The sequence below is a fragment of the Megalobrama amblycephala genome, linkage group LG8 (genome assembly GCF_018812025.1).
Source record: "Megalobrama amblycephala isolate DHTTF-2021 linkage group LG8, ASM1881202v1, whole genome shotgun sequence".
Taxonomy (NCBI): Eukaryota; Metazoa; Chordata; class Actinopteri; order Cypriniformes; family Xenocyprididae; genus Megalobrama; species Megalobrama amblycephala.
Window position 1 is genome coordinate 24,571,217 of NC_063051.1, and position 15,566 is coordinate 24,586,782.

Below are 15,566 nucleotides of genomic sequence, written 5' to 3' on the forward strand. Positions count from 1 at the left end.
ATAAAACATTGCAAGTTAAAAGTTAAAAATAATATCCTATTGTCTGTGCTGATAGCCTTGTGGGCAGCTCAGGCGACCTGAATTTGAATTCCGGCTTGTGGACCTTTCCCGATCCCATCTGCCCTTTCTCTCTCCCACTTTGCTTTTTGTCTATTCACTGTCCTATTTTAATAAAAAGCCAAAAAAACCATCAAAAAAAAAAAAAAAATGTCTGATATGGCATTTGTTTTTAACAAATTCACACTTAGAAGTGATCGAATAGAGTAAACAAGTAAAATAAGCATATTTGGCATGCTGTCCGAGGGGATCAAGGGCTCTGAGCTTAAAATTAAGATCAAACCCAGAATACTCCCCCCATCCTGGGAATAAGAACCAGTCGAGAGTGAGTCGGGGTGGCGGAGGGATGCAGAAAACTGTTGAGGTAACAGGTTAGTCGGCTGTGTATATAGTCCTCCTCTTTAGCTGATTAGATACACCGTTTGAACGTGCTCCTCCTGAACTTTGTTTATAAAATATATAATTTGTCTCATGAATTCTGCAATCTCCCGAGATGCAGACATGTAAGAGGCTGACAATTAGCTGAACATATACAGGTGCTGGTCATATAATTAGAATATCATGAAAAAGTTCATTTTTTTATTGTAAATTATTTTTAAAAATGAAACTTTCATATATTCTAGATTCCCTACATGTAAAGTAAAACTTTTCAAAAGTTTTTTTTTTTTTTTTTTTTTTTTAATTTTGATGATTAGAGCGTACAGCTCATGAAAGTCCAAAATCCAGTATCTCAAAATATTAGAATATTTCCTAAGATCAATCAAAAAATGGATTTTCAAAACAGTAAAGTTCAAGTTCTTTAAAGTATGTTCATTTGTGCACTCAATACTTGGTCGGCAGCACATATAGCACAAATTACAGCATCAAGTGTGGCATGGAAGTGATCAGCCTGTGGCACTGCTGAGGCACTATTGAGCCTTCAGATCATCTGTATATTGTTGGATCGACTGTTTCTCATCTTTCTCTTGAAAATATCCCATAGATTCAGGGGTCAGGCATGTTGGCTGGCCAATAAAGCACAGTAATATCATAGTCAGCAAACCACTTGGAAGTGGTTTTTGCACTGTGGGCAGGTGCTAAAGTCCTGCTGGAAAAGGAAATCAGCATCTCCATAAAGCTTGTCAACAAATGGAAGCATAAAGTGCTCCAAAATCTCCTGGAAGATGGCTGCATTGACTTTGCACTTGATAAAACACAATGGACCAACACCAGCAGATGTCACGGCCCTCCAAATCATTACTGACTTCAGAAACTTCACACTAGACTTCAAGCAGCTTGGATTCTGTGCCTCTCCAGTCTTCCTTCAGACTCTGGGACCATGATTTCAACATGAAATGCAAAATTTACTTTTATCTGAAAAGAGGACTTTCGACCACTGTTCACTGTCCAGTTCTTTTTCTCCTTAGCCCAGGTAAGATGCTTCTGACGTTGTTTCTGTTTCAGAAGTGGCTTGGTAGTCCTTTTCCTGAAGATGTCTGAGTGTGGTGACTCTTGATGCGCTGACTCCGGCTTCATTTGACTCATTGTGAAGCTCTCCCAAGTGTTTGAATCGGCTTTACTTGACAGTATTCTCAAGCTTGTGGTCATCCCTGTTGCTTGTGCACCTTTGCCTACCCAATTTCTTCCTTCTAGTCAACTTTGCATTTAATATGCTTTGATACATCGCTCTTTAAACAGCCACCACATTCAGTAATGACCATCTGTAACTTACTTTCTTTGTGGAGGGTGTCAATGATTGTCTCCTGGACCATTGCCAAGTCAGCAGTCTTCCCCATTAGTGTGGTTTCAAAGAACAAGAGATACCCGGAATTTATACTGTAGGGATGGTCATTTAATGAAACTCAAATGTAAATATTCTAATATTTTGAGATACTGGATTTTGGACTTTCATTAGCTGTTCGCTCTAATCAACAAATAAAAAAAAAAAAAAAAAAACTTTTGAAATGATTTACTTTACATGTAGGGAATCTAGTATAAATGAAAGTTTCATTTTTTGAAATAATTTACAATAAAAAAATTAACTTTTTCACGATATTCTAATTATATGACCAGCACCTGTACTTTTTTAATTAGTGACACTTAGCCTACATTTTAAAATCTTTATTTGAATATGGCAACATGATACCTCGTTCTACAATATTTCTATGATTAAATCTCTGACAGAGACCTCTACCCATCAGCCAGTCACTGTGGGCATAGTTAGTAAGCGTGTTGACATCATTCATAGCAATGAGGTCAGCCCCGCCCTTTCTCTTAGCTTAAGACTTATCTCTATTCCCTAGTCAAAGTTGGTCTCAGCAGCTTTGTGAATAGGTTTTAAGAGAAAACTCTTAGCTAAGAACTGTACTGCAATTTAGGAGAACTCTTAGTGGTAAGATAAAATGTTTTGTGAATACGGACCCTGATGGATATAATCAATTCCTTTCCTACTTTTTTTTCTCTCATTGAATATTCATGTTTTTCTCGCAAGTAATTATAGAATTAAGTGGATTGCAAGCTTGTGCTGCATGTTGATAATGAAATGTATCAATTTCATTGCATAAATAACAAATTATCCAAAACATGCATTTAGTTTGATAATAGTGAACCAAACACACTTTTTAAGCACAAAAGAGTTTTTTAGATTATGAAACAATGAATATAGTGTCATGTTGCAGATTTTATGTAACGCAATGACATTTACAAATGCATTTATCCAAAGTGACATTGCATTTAATGTATACATTTAATCAGTTCATGCGTTCCCTGGGAATCAAACCCATGACCTTGGCGTTGCTAGCGTCATGCTCTTCATGCATTGCAAGTGAGATGTAATTGTCTGAACTCAGTGCTATAAAAGTTCAGCAATAAACCTGCGATGCACTCATCCTGTTCTGCTCATATAATATAACAACCCCAGTTGCAGATGACTTACACCTCAACCACAGAGCACAGGAGGATTTCTCCTCTCAAATCGCTCTGTGTGGTCTGCATCTCTGCTGCTGCTGCATTTATCACACGCTCCTACAATCTCTTTATCTGTCGTTTTCACCCTGTCATTATATGCAGCACAGTTCCATCTCTTTCCTTCCCTTATTAGTGTAATCACACCATTAACTTCGCTGTTGATACTTTGCACTGGGGGCCAAAGTTATTTCGTAAATCTTTTATGGCCGCGCCACAGGATGCTGCAATAGTGTGTCCTGAGGGGCTCATCTCTTCTCTCTTGTTAGATTTTTATCTTTAACTCACATACTCATACACATTTTTAGCTCTCTCTCTCTCTCTCTCTCTCTCTCTCTCTCTCTCTCTCACCACTAATAATTAGTTGCTGGGGTGATAAAAGTCCTTTTTTCCCAGATACCCCTCCGGCCAGATAATCCTGTAAGTGCCACACACCACAGTCTTTCCTCAAACAAAGATTAAAAAAAATGTTATCATGCAGCACACTGGGCTCTGTATGCAGAAAGAGAAGTTCTGCAACACCCTCAGGAATGACTGCAGCAACCATTGAGATCACGGTTGTGAATCAGTCCAAGGTCAAGATCTATCTCCTTGCTTTGTGTTATTGATTTTTAAGTGGGTATTGCCTTGACGTGCCATCCTGAGTTGTGTGTGTAAATGGCTTGTAAAGAGATGAATTTTTGAGTTTTTAAGTGTCATATTGAATTGAATTCAGACTGATAATTGAAGAACAGTTAACGTTATAAAGGGCCATGTGAATATATTGATATTTTTCAGCCTTTTGGCAATACTCCATTTATATCTTTTTGTATTTACATTGAAGTGGCTTAAAATGGTGCTTTTTCAGTCAGAGGAATCATCGCTTCAACCAATTAGATTTAATGTCAGTGAAAAGTCTATTTAAAATAGTCATGCCATCTTTTCAACACTGTTGAAAATGTTTGTCACTGTTCACTAAATGAACACAGACAAAATTATATCGAATCATTTTCATTTGATTTGATGCCTCAATTTAACTATACATTGTAATGAACAGCAATATTTACCTACATGTATTTTATTTTAAAAATGTAATTAATGGAAATGGACATCTTTGCTTGATGACACAACAAGTTTTTAAATCAAATTATTTTGGAAAAGACAGTATTAACTGATTCACGAATCAAACTTACTGAATGAATGGCCAGATAAAACAAAAAGATAAAAAAACAAAATAGAAAGATTAAATTGACTGTGTTGCTTAATCTCAAGTAAAATCATTGCAAATATATTGTGAAATTTAATTTATATATGACCCACCTGGGCATGATGACCACCCTTTTCCTGGGCATTATGATTTTGAAACCTTGTGTTTGGATTTGATATGCATTACTGTGTGCGTGTTCATGTTAAAAAGTAAAAGGAAATGTGAACATGCTTTAGGCGCCTTAATTTTCCTCGGTTTTCTCTGTTGAGACAATGAGCCTCCAATTCCTGCCTTTACTCTAATATTTACGGCCTCAGATCCGTTTCCCTCTCCTCAAATTCCTGCCGCAGCACAAATCTCCCTCAGCCTCTCCACAAATCTCCTAACATCGCATGGCACTTGAAAGCCACAAATCTCGCAGGATTGCGTAGCTGCAGGGCGACCGGTGTAGCCGAGTGTTGCACCTGGCTGCCAGTGATGAGCTCTATCACTCTACATAAACGAGAATTCCTCTTCCTGTCTGTCCGTGCATGCCGTCAGCTAGAAGATGAAAGCTAGTCTCTTAAAGACATGCACACCCTTGACATATAGGATAGCTTGATGCCACATATACACAACCAGGCATGAGTTTGGACACACTTGAATAAATTTATATTTCTCATCTAAAAAACTTTTTGATCTAAAGGCTTAAATGTTTGAAATTAGTTTTGTGAGCAAACATAAATTGTACTGATGCGTAATTTCTTTATAAATATATTAAAATAGATGCATAATTATTATTATTATTATTATTATTATTAACAACAACAATAATAATTAATATTAGTTTTTGTATATTAGGAAAGAAAATTATGAATGGGTAAACATTTATTACTGTTGTTGTTATTACTAATATTATTGGAACTTTCTTATTATTTATTTTATTTTTATGTTATTTTTATTTTGTTTAAGAGCATACGTGTGAATGCCTTAAATAGTGTTTATAAGATGCACCTCCTAAAGAAAGTTTTCTTTTGTATCTCATGTTTTGGACTACATAATTCAGATGTTGTATTTCATAGTTTTCATGACTTTACTGCTATTCCAAAATGTGGGAAATATAGTCATAGTAAGGAATGAGGTGTGATAACTGTAGTGTATATCCAGAATTAAGTGAGACACAGATGCCTCATTAGCATTGCTGATGAAAGACGGTCCCCTTCTTAACTAAAGATCCACCAGTCTTGGCACTTCTTGTGCTTAATGAAATTTGGATGCACTGTTTGTAAAAACCGAGCTGGTGTCTATGACTCACTCTGCGTCTCCTTCCCATGAGGAGTGGGCGGATAACAGGGGAGATAAGAGAGTGCTGCCCCTCGAGGGTGCTCCTCCTGGAAGATGAAAATTTCATCCTTTCCCCTTCACACCCCCAGAGTCTGCTGGGAGAAGATATCATTCCTTCTCTGCTCCTTTCTTTCTGCCTGCCGCTGTAAACACAGCTGACTTGGTCCTGCATCAGAACCAGAGAAAAAGAAAGGCTTTGCTTCTCTAAACCCTGGTGAACTGCTGATGTTGCTAAGCTAGCAACCTGACACTGTAATAATCATGAAAAATGAAGCTCACAATAACATTTGGGCAAAATAGTAAATAAGATAGAATAAGATGGAATTATTTTCATTGTGACTATTCAGTACTGAATAACATAATTTTGTAAATGTAATTTCCATTGATCTTTGATTCAGATTTAAAAATTGTAATCACTATCTGAGGAATCTGGGATTGTTTTACCTGCAAAGGGATACAGATTATGCTAATATTGGCCAAAATGAAATCTTAAGCAGCATTATTCACTATCTTCTGTTGTAAACAGCCTAGAAAAGTGCATATGATGTCTACTTCACTAGGGTTTGGAACAGAGCCATTATGCCAACATCAAAAGTTCTCCAATGTAGTATGTTTCTGAAGCATCATTTTGATGTTTGATGTTCCTTTAAAGCAGTGGTTCCCAAACGTGTACCCCTGGGGGTACATAAAGTGACAGACGGGGTACACGAACAAAATGTTACGTTTTGCCGTTCATTTAATTCTACCCCACTTTAAAATAACATTTAAACTGAGCACGTATTTATAACAGGCAAAGTGCCATCTCAGTTTATTCAAATTTTCATAAGAATCTTGACATTTGAATTATAATCCATTTTCAGGGCTAAAAATGATATGGGTAGATAATAGTGACACTCTTTGTAACAATATTGATGTGATTAAATAAACAGCATGACAAACAAGCTCTCAGAAATGCCACCCTCTTATTTGCCTGATTTCATTCACTTAATTGAATATCCGGCAAGAAATGGTCTTTTTAAATGGCAATGCTGTTTAGGAAAGTACATATGCATCAGACTGATGAACTTAAGTGCAGCTCTTTATTAATATTCAAAGAGCATTGATTTTCTAAGTGTATCTCAGATATTACTGCTGCTCTGGCCCATGTTGAAGGGTTTTCTGTCAAGGCACAGGAAATGTCTAGCAACCAATTTCTCCTCTGGGATTATAATAGATTATCCATCAATCCAGGAGTAATAAAGCAAGTGCTCTTTTGAGCTATTAGACTATCAAACACTCCTGCAAATAAGTAACAACATGTTTTGACTGGAATTACAGCAGATGAACATGCTGCATTTATGTGCAGTTACAGTACTCAGCGTAAATGAGTACACCCCCTTTGAAAAGTAACATTTGAAACAATATCTCAATGAACACAAAAACAATTTCCAAAATGTTGACAAGACTAAGTTTTATATAACATCTGTTTAACTTATAACATGAAGTATAACATTTTTATTTCAATTTTATATATATATAATTAGAGCTGGTAAGTGATTAAAATTTTTAATCTAATTTATTACATGATGTAGTGATTAATTAATCTAATTCATCGCAAATTTATCGTACATCAAATTTAGCTGAGAAATTGTCTTAAACGATAATTTGAAGTAATTATTGTGTAAAACATTAAATAAACATTATAAAAGGTAGAATTAGAAATAAATATTTTATTTGATTCAACAGAATTTATTACACAAACTTTTGGACCATGAGGTTGAGTAAATGATGACTGAATTTAATTTTTGAGGTTAACTACATCTTTTTTTTTATTTCGTTTTTTTTTTTCAATATGGAAATTGTTTTATTAATCTTTTATTCTATACACGTCGCGCAGGCACAATAGCACTGTACGACAGATGTATCACTTTTATTTACTTTTTCCTTTTTTATTCCAAATATTCACAAATTAATAACAAAATTAAGGCTAAATTTGTTAATAGCCTGTCATAGGCTATATAGGTGCTAAGCACCCACGGAAAAATATGAGATATTCTACATTCATTTTAACCAATAAAAAATGACTGCAGCTTTCAGACGCAACATTCCTCTAATTTTTATAGTTCACTTGAGGCATTTACTATGGCATTTTTTAATGACGCATGTCAATGTAATGTGCAGCACGAATCTCTCCACAAAACTCATGTGCTCTCAAATATAGTGTCATCATGGCTCTACTCTGGCTCAGATATTGGTTATGGAGTGTGAGCACCAGCCACCAGAAACATAAATCGGCACCTATTGTCAAATATTGTGAATGTGATTTGTCGTTTAAATCATATTAGTTGATCTATAATTCGCGATGGGTGCTGCCACCACAGCCAAAGCACGAAAGCACGTTTGAATTTATCAGTGAACGTTCTGATCTTACCATATGCTTCAAAGGGTTCAAATCAATCGCCTTTCGCTTTTCATATCTTGAATTTTATGGACATTCTGAATGCATTCTATAGGCTATATCTTGTTGCCCTGCATCATATTCATCATTAGTCAATTATGAAATGTCAGATTACCAATGTAGGTCTAGGGGCGGGGCAAGTGCGTTAAATGCATTAAAAAGTTTATATATATATATATATATATATATATACAGGTGCTGGTCATATAATTAGAATATCTATTATATACCTAAAAGTCATATAATTAGATTTATTTCACTAATTCCATTCAAAAAGTGAAACTTGTATATTATATTCATTCATTACACACAGACTGATATATTTAAAATGTTTATTTCTTTTAATTTTGATGATTATAACTGACAACTAAGGAAAATCCCAAATTCAGTATTAGAATATTACTTAAGACCAATACAAAGAAAGGCTTTTTAGAAATCTTGGCCAACTGAAAAGTATGAACATGAAAAGTTTGAGTATGTACAGCACTCAAGAGTCGATCAGTCTGTGGCACTGCTCAGGTGTTATGAGAGCCCAGGTTGCTCTGATAGTGGCCTTCAGCTCTTCTGCATTGTTGGGTCTGGCATATCGCATCTTCCTCTTCACAGTACTTCACAAGGTCAGACGAGTTTGCTGGCCAATTAAGAACAGGGATACCATGGTCCTTAAACCAGTTACTGGTAGCTTTGGCACGGTGTGCAGGTGCCAAGTCTTGTTGGAAAATGAAATCTGCATCTCCATAAAGTTGGTCAGCAGCAGGAAGCATGAAGTGCTCTTAAACTTCCTGGTATATGGCTGTGTTGACCTTGGACCTCAGAAAACACAGTGGACCAACACCAGCAGATGACATGGCACCCCAAACCATCACTGACTGTGGAAACTTTACACTAGACCTCAAGCAATGTGGATTGTGTGCCACTCCTCTCTTCCTCCAGACTCTGGGACCCTGATTTCCAAAGGAAATGCAAAATTCACTTTCATCAGAGAACATAACTTTGGACCACTCAGCAGCAGTCCAGTCCTTTTTGTCTTTAGCCCAGGCGAGACGGCTTGATGGCTTGAGATGGCTTGACACAAGGAATGCGACAGCTGAAACCCATGTCTTGCATACGTCTGTGCGTAGTGGTTCTTGAAGCACTGACTCCAGCCGCAGTCCACTCTTTGTGAATCTCCCCCACATTTTTGAATGGGTTTTGTTTCACAATCCTCTCCAGGGTGCGGTTATCTCTATTGCTTGTACACTTTTTTCTACCACATCTTTTCCTTCCCTTCGCCTCTCTATTAATGTGCTTGGACACAGAGCTCTGTGAACAGCCAGCCTCTTTTGCAATGACCTTTTGTGTCTTGCCCTCCTTGTGCAAGGTGTCAATGGTCATCTTTTGGACAACTGTCAAGTCAGCAGTCTTCCCCATGATTGTGTAGCCTACAGAACTAGACTGAGAGACAATTTAAAGGCCTTTGCAGGTGTTTTGAGTTAATTAGCTGATTAGACTGTGGCACCAGGTGTCTTCAATATTGAACCTTTTCACAATATTCTAATTTTCTGAGATACTGAATTTGCGATTTTCCTTAGTTGTCAGTTATAATCATCAAAATGAAAAGAAATAAACATTTGAAATATATCAGTCTGTGTGTAATATACAATATACAATATATAATATACAAGTTTCACTTTTTGAATGGAATTAGTGAAATAAATCAACTTTTTGATGATATTCTAATTATATGACCAGCACCTGTGTATATATATATATATATATATATATATATATATATATATATATATACACACACATTAGGGCTGGGAATTTAACACATTAATTAGATTAATTAATTACGGTAAAAAATAACGTGTTAAATTCCCAGCCCTAATATATATATCACACATCACATTTTTTATATACCAATCGCATTCAACTCTTGAATTTAGACCAAAGCGAGGACTTCTCTCCATCCTGAAGTTGTGATGCTTTTGAATCAGTCCGTCCCTACTTTTCCTGTGTAGTCATGTCCTGTCCACATGAGGAGTGATTCCTGAAAGAAATGAACTGACCTTTGACCCTTCATTTAAACAAGCTTGTCATCATGGAGAGTCTAGCTGGCTGCTCGTATCATTTGTCTTTCAGTAAAGGCAACTTGGGTCTTTAGAAATGCACGCTGCGTTCAGTCCACGCTTTGTTTTCTCAGCGTGCTCTTCCTGCAGGAATGTTCAGGAGAGCCTGCAGGTTGGGCACGCCGGAGACGGTTGGCTGGCTCAATTGTAGCATCCACTCATAAGCACAGTCTGTGTTTTCTTTGGAAAGGCAGAGACGATGGGGTGCAGAACGGGGAGCAGCCTGCTGTAATTACAGTGTGTGCTGAAGCAGAGAGACTCGTGTGTGCCGAGCGTCACAGTGTTTGTGTGAGTGTGTTTGCTGTGTGCATGCCCCTAAATGCTCGCAGTTTAATGCAGTGTCGGTGAGTCTGTCAGCTCAGCGGTTCTGTTCCAGACTCATGATTTCCATAATAAGAGGGAGAAATGGCATGCTCAGAGACGGAGAGACGTTTCCGTCTGCTCAGCCTGCAGGAATGTGGAAGCGCACCTTCAGCTCCCGATCAAACGGTGTTTGAGGGTGGAAGCTGTTTGCCGAGCGCCAGCGGCTCCAAACTTTCCTGCTGTGGTGGCGGAGTAATTAGTGCTGGTCTATGGGCGTCTCTCTCTGTGGCGTTTCCATGATTATTTTCTCTGTGGCAGAGTGGGTGTGTTGGATAGCAGATGTCTGCTTTGTGTGAGCATGATTAATTAGCCCGGGTTCGGCCAATTACATGATGAGCGCTTCTGGTTAATAAATGAATGCATCATCTTAATCATGAGTGAGTGAGAGTGTGCATGGGGTGGCTTCATTGGAAAGACACACGAGAGCCCTCACCACACAGGCTATTAACACAGACAAACCCCTAGACACACACTCACAGTGTGAACCTGGCACCACGCATGTGTCCTCCAAAGGCTAGAGGTGTCTGTGGTCGTAAAATGCTCTCCCGGGACTCGTTGCTGCTGAAGCTCATTTACTTCTGTTCCAAACCACTTTATAAAATTAACACAGTGACATCATTCATTGTGTGCATGATGTCACTGTGTTAAAGGAATAGCTCAGCCCAAAATGAAAATGATTCAATCTGTGCTGTCACTGCTGTATCCTTATGACCATAGTGAAATAAATCATATTTTACCTGAGTTATGAATGTGTGCATAGTGTGTTGAATGATTTGCAGTAAAACACTCTATGCCACCAGTGCTATTTTAGTATTATTTACATACCTGTTGCATTATTTAGAATTTAATATTTGAATAAGCTTTTACTTTTGTTTTTATTTTTGTTTGTTTTAGACATTTTGTTATGTGATTTTGTCAATTGTTTTGCTTTTGCTTTCGGTTTTAGTAATTTAGTAGTATTAGTTTTCATTTACGTTTTTTTATGTTTAAGCTTTTCATCTAATATTTATTTTATTTTATATTTTAGCAAAATAAGCCATGTGTTCTTAAGTCATGTGTGAATTTGCAGCTAATGTATTTAAAAGCGGAAAAACAAGAAGAATCCCCCACACTATCAACTTGCAAAACCGTAAAAAAGTTTTTTTTATTGGCAACGTTTCGATCGTTTGATCTTCATCAGGCATCCTGCCTGTGGGATTCTTCTTGTTCTTCCGAATTTTGACTTCATTAGTCTTCTCTCCTACGCACCTATCTATGACCTACAGGTGTGCGCTGCTAATTGATCAATGCATTTAAAAGCAAAAAATAATGACAAGAAAGGTTTTTTATTGAGTTTTTCTCGCAGGTTGCAGACAAAAACAAACATAAAGAGTTGACTAGTGTAATCTGATTCTTGAACAGATGATTCTTATGAACCAGTTCTATTTAGTAAATCAGAAACATACAGCACAACCAGTGTAGATTCCAGAGCGAATTACTCTCATGAATCGATTATTTTAATGAATAGTTCAAAAACATACAAAAACAGACAAGCATGAATCACTCTGAAGAATTAGTCTGACAAAATGTAATCTATCAGAGCAGTTATTGAATCAGCATCTCTCAATTCTGAAGTTTTGTCTTCCTGACAATAGCCAGGTTTCCATCCAAGGATTTTTTTTTTGCGAAAAAGAGTTTAGCACTTCAAAATGTTGAGCGATATAGCTGATGGAAATGCCATTTGTCGATAAAATTTCTCAAATGTGGACACAATCTTTTTCCATTTATTTTTGCACAAAAATTCTATGTCAATACTTCAAATGTGGCAAAAATTGGTTTGGAAACACTTTTTATTAAGAAAAAGGGCTTTAACACAAATAAATGTGGTGTCACATGACAGAATTAGCCTATACGTGCAGAGTCCGCGTTTGTGGTGTTGCTCCCGTTAAAGCACCATTTCTCTGTAGTTCAAAGGTGCATCACAAGCATGAGGAAAATAGGCTCTTGAAAATCTCTGCAGCTCAACAATAGTAAGCGGGGTGTCTGTCAAATTAAGGAAGACAAAAAAAAAAAAGAAAGGTAAAATAAAATACAGAATGTTACTTCTGTATCTGAATAATTAAAAGTACGATTTCGATTTCAAGATTAGAAGTGATTCTAGACCAGAGTCCTGCACCGGTCCTGTTTGATAGACTCGCACCCGCAGTTATTAACAGTACACCCGACCCGATATCCGACAGAAACACTCATTTTAGCCCATACCCGACCTGACCCGTTGGCACAAAAACCGCGACCCGACCCGCACCCGCACCCGCATTAAATCTCCTACATGAGGTAAACAAAAATCATTTTCTCATGTAGCCTAACACAATCAATAAAACCAACATTAGGCGTTCTATGTCGCTGCATTTAATTAAACATTGCGTTAAACAACACAAGTAAAATAATATAAAGTTTAGGTCTATTTAACTGTAGGCTAAGCTTAAAGTAAATATTTTAGCAGATTCACTCAGCATTTAAACGCGTTTGTCTTTAATGAAACTCAGCAGTGTTTACCTGGCCACTGGTCCTCTTTGTAGTAGCGCGAAAAATATTCTAAAACAATTCAAAATGTGAATAGCCTATATTATATATAGCCTATAAATAAAGCGAGCAAAGTGCACTCTCTTTAATATAACCACTAGCTTTCATTCAGATGCAGCGTGATTGGCTACAATGCTATGCGCTGCAAATCCTGCTGTAATTAGAAGCCTTTAACGGTCTTCAGATAGAGCGTGAACACAAATAAGCACAGGACCATTTGAAAGCAGCTGTCAAATGCACCGAATTGAGTTGGAATAGCCTTGGCTATTGGACCCGCAGTCCACCCGTGCCTACCGCGCGTTCGACCCACACCTGCACATGGAAATATTATATATTCCACCCATTACATAAAATTTGGCGGGTACCCGTTCACGTGCAGGACTCTAGGCTACATGAGAAATCAAAATCACAAACATGACACTTTTTTTTTTTTTATAATTTTATAAGTGCAATTTATTAATATAGAATTTTATCTCAAACAAATTAGGAAAATAAAGTTTTTGACTCCAAAAGCTCTAATATAATTTTGGAAATGTTACCTGACAATAAGCCTCAGTTTAGCTAAGCAGACCATTTAAGAAAGTCTAAATACACAAATAATTGTTTTTGGTCACAGCTGCATCTGTCTCTGAAAAAAAAGAAAAAAAAAAAAAATCAACAGCAACTTGTGTTTTTGATCGGTTTGATGTTATTAAACTCTGAAATAGGCCTGTATGATTTATCGCGATTAAACGCACACGATATGGCAAAGGCTGTGATAATTTTATGCGCAGCTTGTCAGAGCTGTATGACTGTATGTGATCGGTAGTAAATGTTTCTCCATCTGAAAGCCAGAGGGCGCTCTGTGCTGAAACTCTAAATATGCTCTTCAGTAGAAGTAGATAAACTTTGATTGATTAAACAAGACTAATAAAAAAAGGACTGCCTATTCTGTGTAAGAAGCCACATCATCTCACAGAAGGATGCTCAACTGTCGTTACGAAGTGAGTTTGGAGTAAAAACATGTTATTAAATGTTGTCTTTTGTTGGACAAGATGTTCATAAATGCTTCTCATGTCTGGAAAGATGTTTGTTGCGTATTGCTTTTTCAAATGTACATTATAAGTGACTCAAACTTGCAGTGCTTTCAGATGGATTAGCATTTGGAGCCATACTTCATTGACAAGCTGTGCAATAAAAATAATAGCAGCCTTTGAGATTTCATAATCGTACTAAGAATCGCGTTTAAGTTCAATGCTATTTTTCGTGCAGCCCTACTCTGAAACCAGATCAAGTACTCTTGATTTGAATGATCTTTTGCTTTGAATGCATTCCCAGCCACGTCAAACCATGACTGGCTTGACTACATGCTCAAGGCGTTAAAGATTAAGGCATTAAATATTTCACTGTACCAATTTTTTTTGCATAGCCTACAGGATAAATGAGCTGCTCCGTGTCCAAACCTGCGCTTCGTTAAATAAAGGCAGTAAAGTCCTGTCAGACAATGTCAAATACTGGCGAATTTCAATTGTCTCATTCCTATGTACATTTTACAAATATTTGGGATGCAAAAGGGCAGATTTTTTAGCGATATAACAAAACTTATGCGACAATGCATTTTTTTAGTGATGACATCATTGCACACAATTTTATCGGTAAAAGGCCAAGTGGTTGGAAACAGCCTCGTGACAGCAAATTTTGCAAATATTTTTTTTGCACATATTTGCTTTCTCGATAACAAAACATCACAAAAACTGGATGGAAACTTGACTAATGTTTGGAATTGGAATTTTGGAAAATCTATACTTCCATACAAGCTCTCAAATATGATTTTCTTTTTCACATATTTACACTGCTGTGTCACATTATTTTCAGAACATAATGACAAATTTTTGGCTCTGTTCCTTACAAAAAACTATTGTATAACTTCAGAAGACTGACCTCATATAAAATACCTTACTCTTGTAGTGCTAATAATGATGTCATGTTTGAAAATTTAAAGATTGCATACATTACCATGATGCTTTCTGATGTCATTCTCCCATTGCTTTAATTTACGGGAAGATCATACTGAATTATGGGAATGTGATGTAATGCTCTTGGAATGCTAATAATGAGGTAATGTCTTGGCATGTGGTGATGTCATGTTTGAGGATTTGAATTGCTTCAAATGTGCTGTTTGAGTTGCATCTTTCTAATGTCACTCTCCTTCATGTCACCCATCAGGTCTCACTAAATGGTAGCGTGAGCGTATAGTCATCCAGCAGGAGTTTAGGGAACCCCTGCGGTGAGTGCCATCCGGAAATCATGGTGCCACATACCCAACAGGCCTCTCCTTGCGGCAGTGTCACATCCCTCCTGCTGCTGCTCTGCCTGGTGGTGCCAATCCATGCAGACAGTGAGTATCCCACTTTAAAATACACACAGCACTTTTTCTATAGTTTCATGACTGTTACTGTTTATCTATGTGTCTCTGCATCTATGATCTTAAAAATGAAGTCTGTAAGAGTGGGAATATCATGCTGTTTAAAAAGACAAACACAGCCTTCTTTACTAAAGTGGCTGGTATTTTACATCACAGTCTCTGTTAAAAAAAAAAAAAAAA

At 37.0% G+C, this 15,566-nt stretch overlaps 1 protein-coding gene across 14 annotated transcripts in view; it reads left to right on the top strand.

Moving 5' to 3' along the window:
* Positions 1-15,566, top strand: part of ptprfa (protein tyrosine phosphatase receptor type Fa) — a 224,367-nt gene that overhangs the window by 33,892 nt on the left and 174,909 nt on the right. For all 14 annotated transcript variants that reach the window (XM_048200180.1, XM_048200182.1, XM_048200181.1 and 11 more), the window contains exon 2: positions 15,188-15,359. In XM_048200180.1, coding sequence (XP_048056137.1) covers positions 15,269-15,359 — 91 coding nt within the window. In that variant the 5' untranslated portion in view covers positions 15,188-15,268. The remainder of the gene's footprint in view (positions 1-15,187; positions 15,360-15,566) is intronic.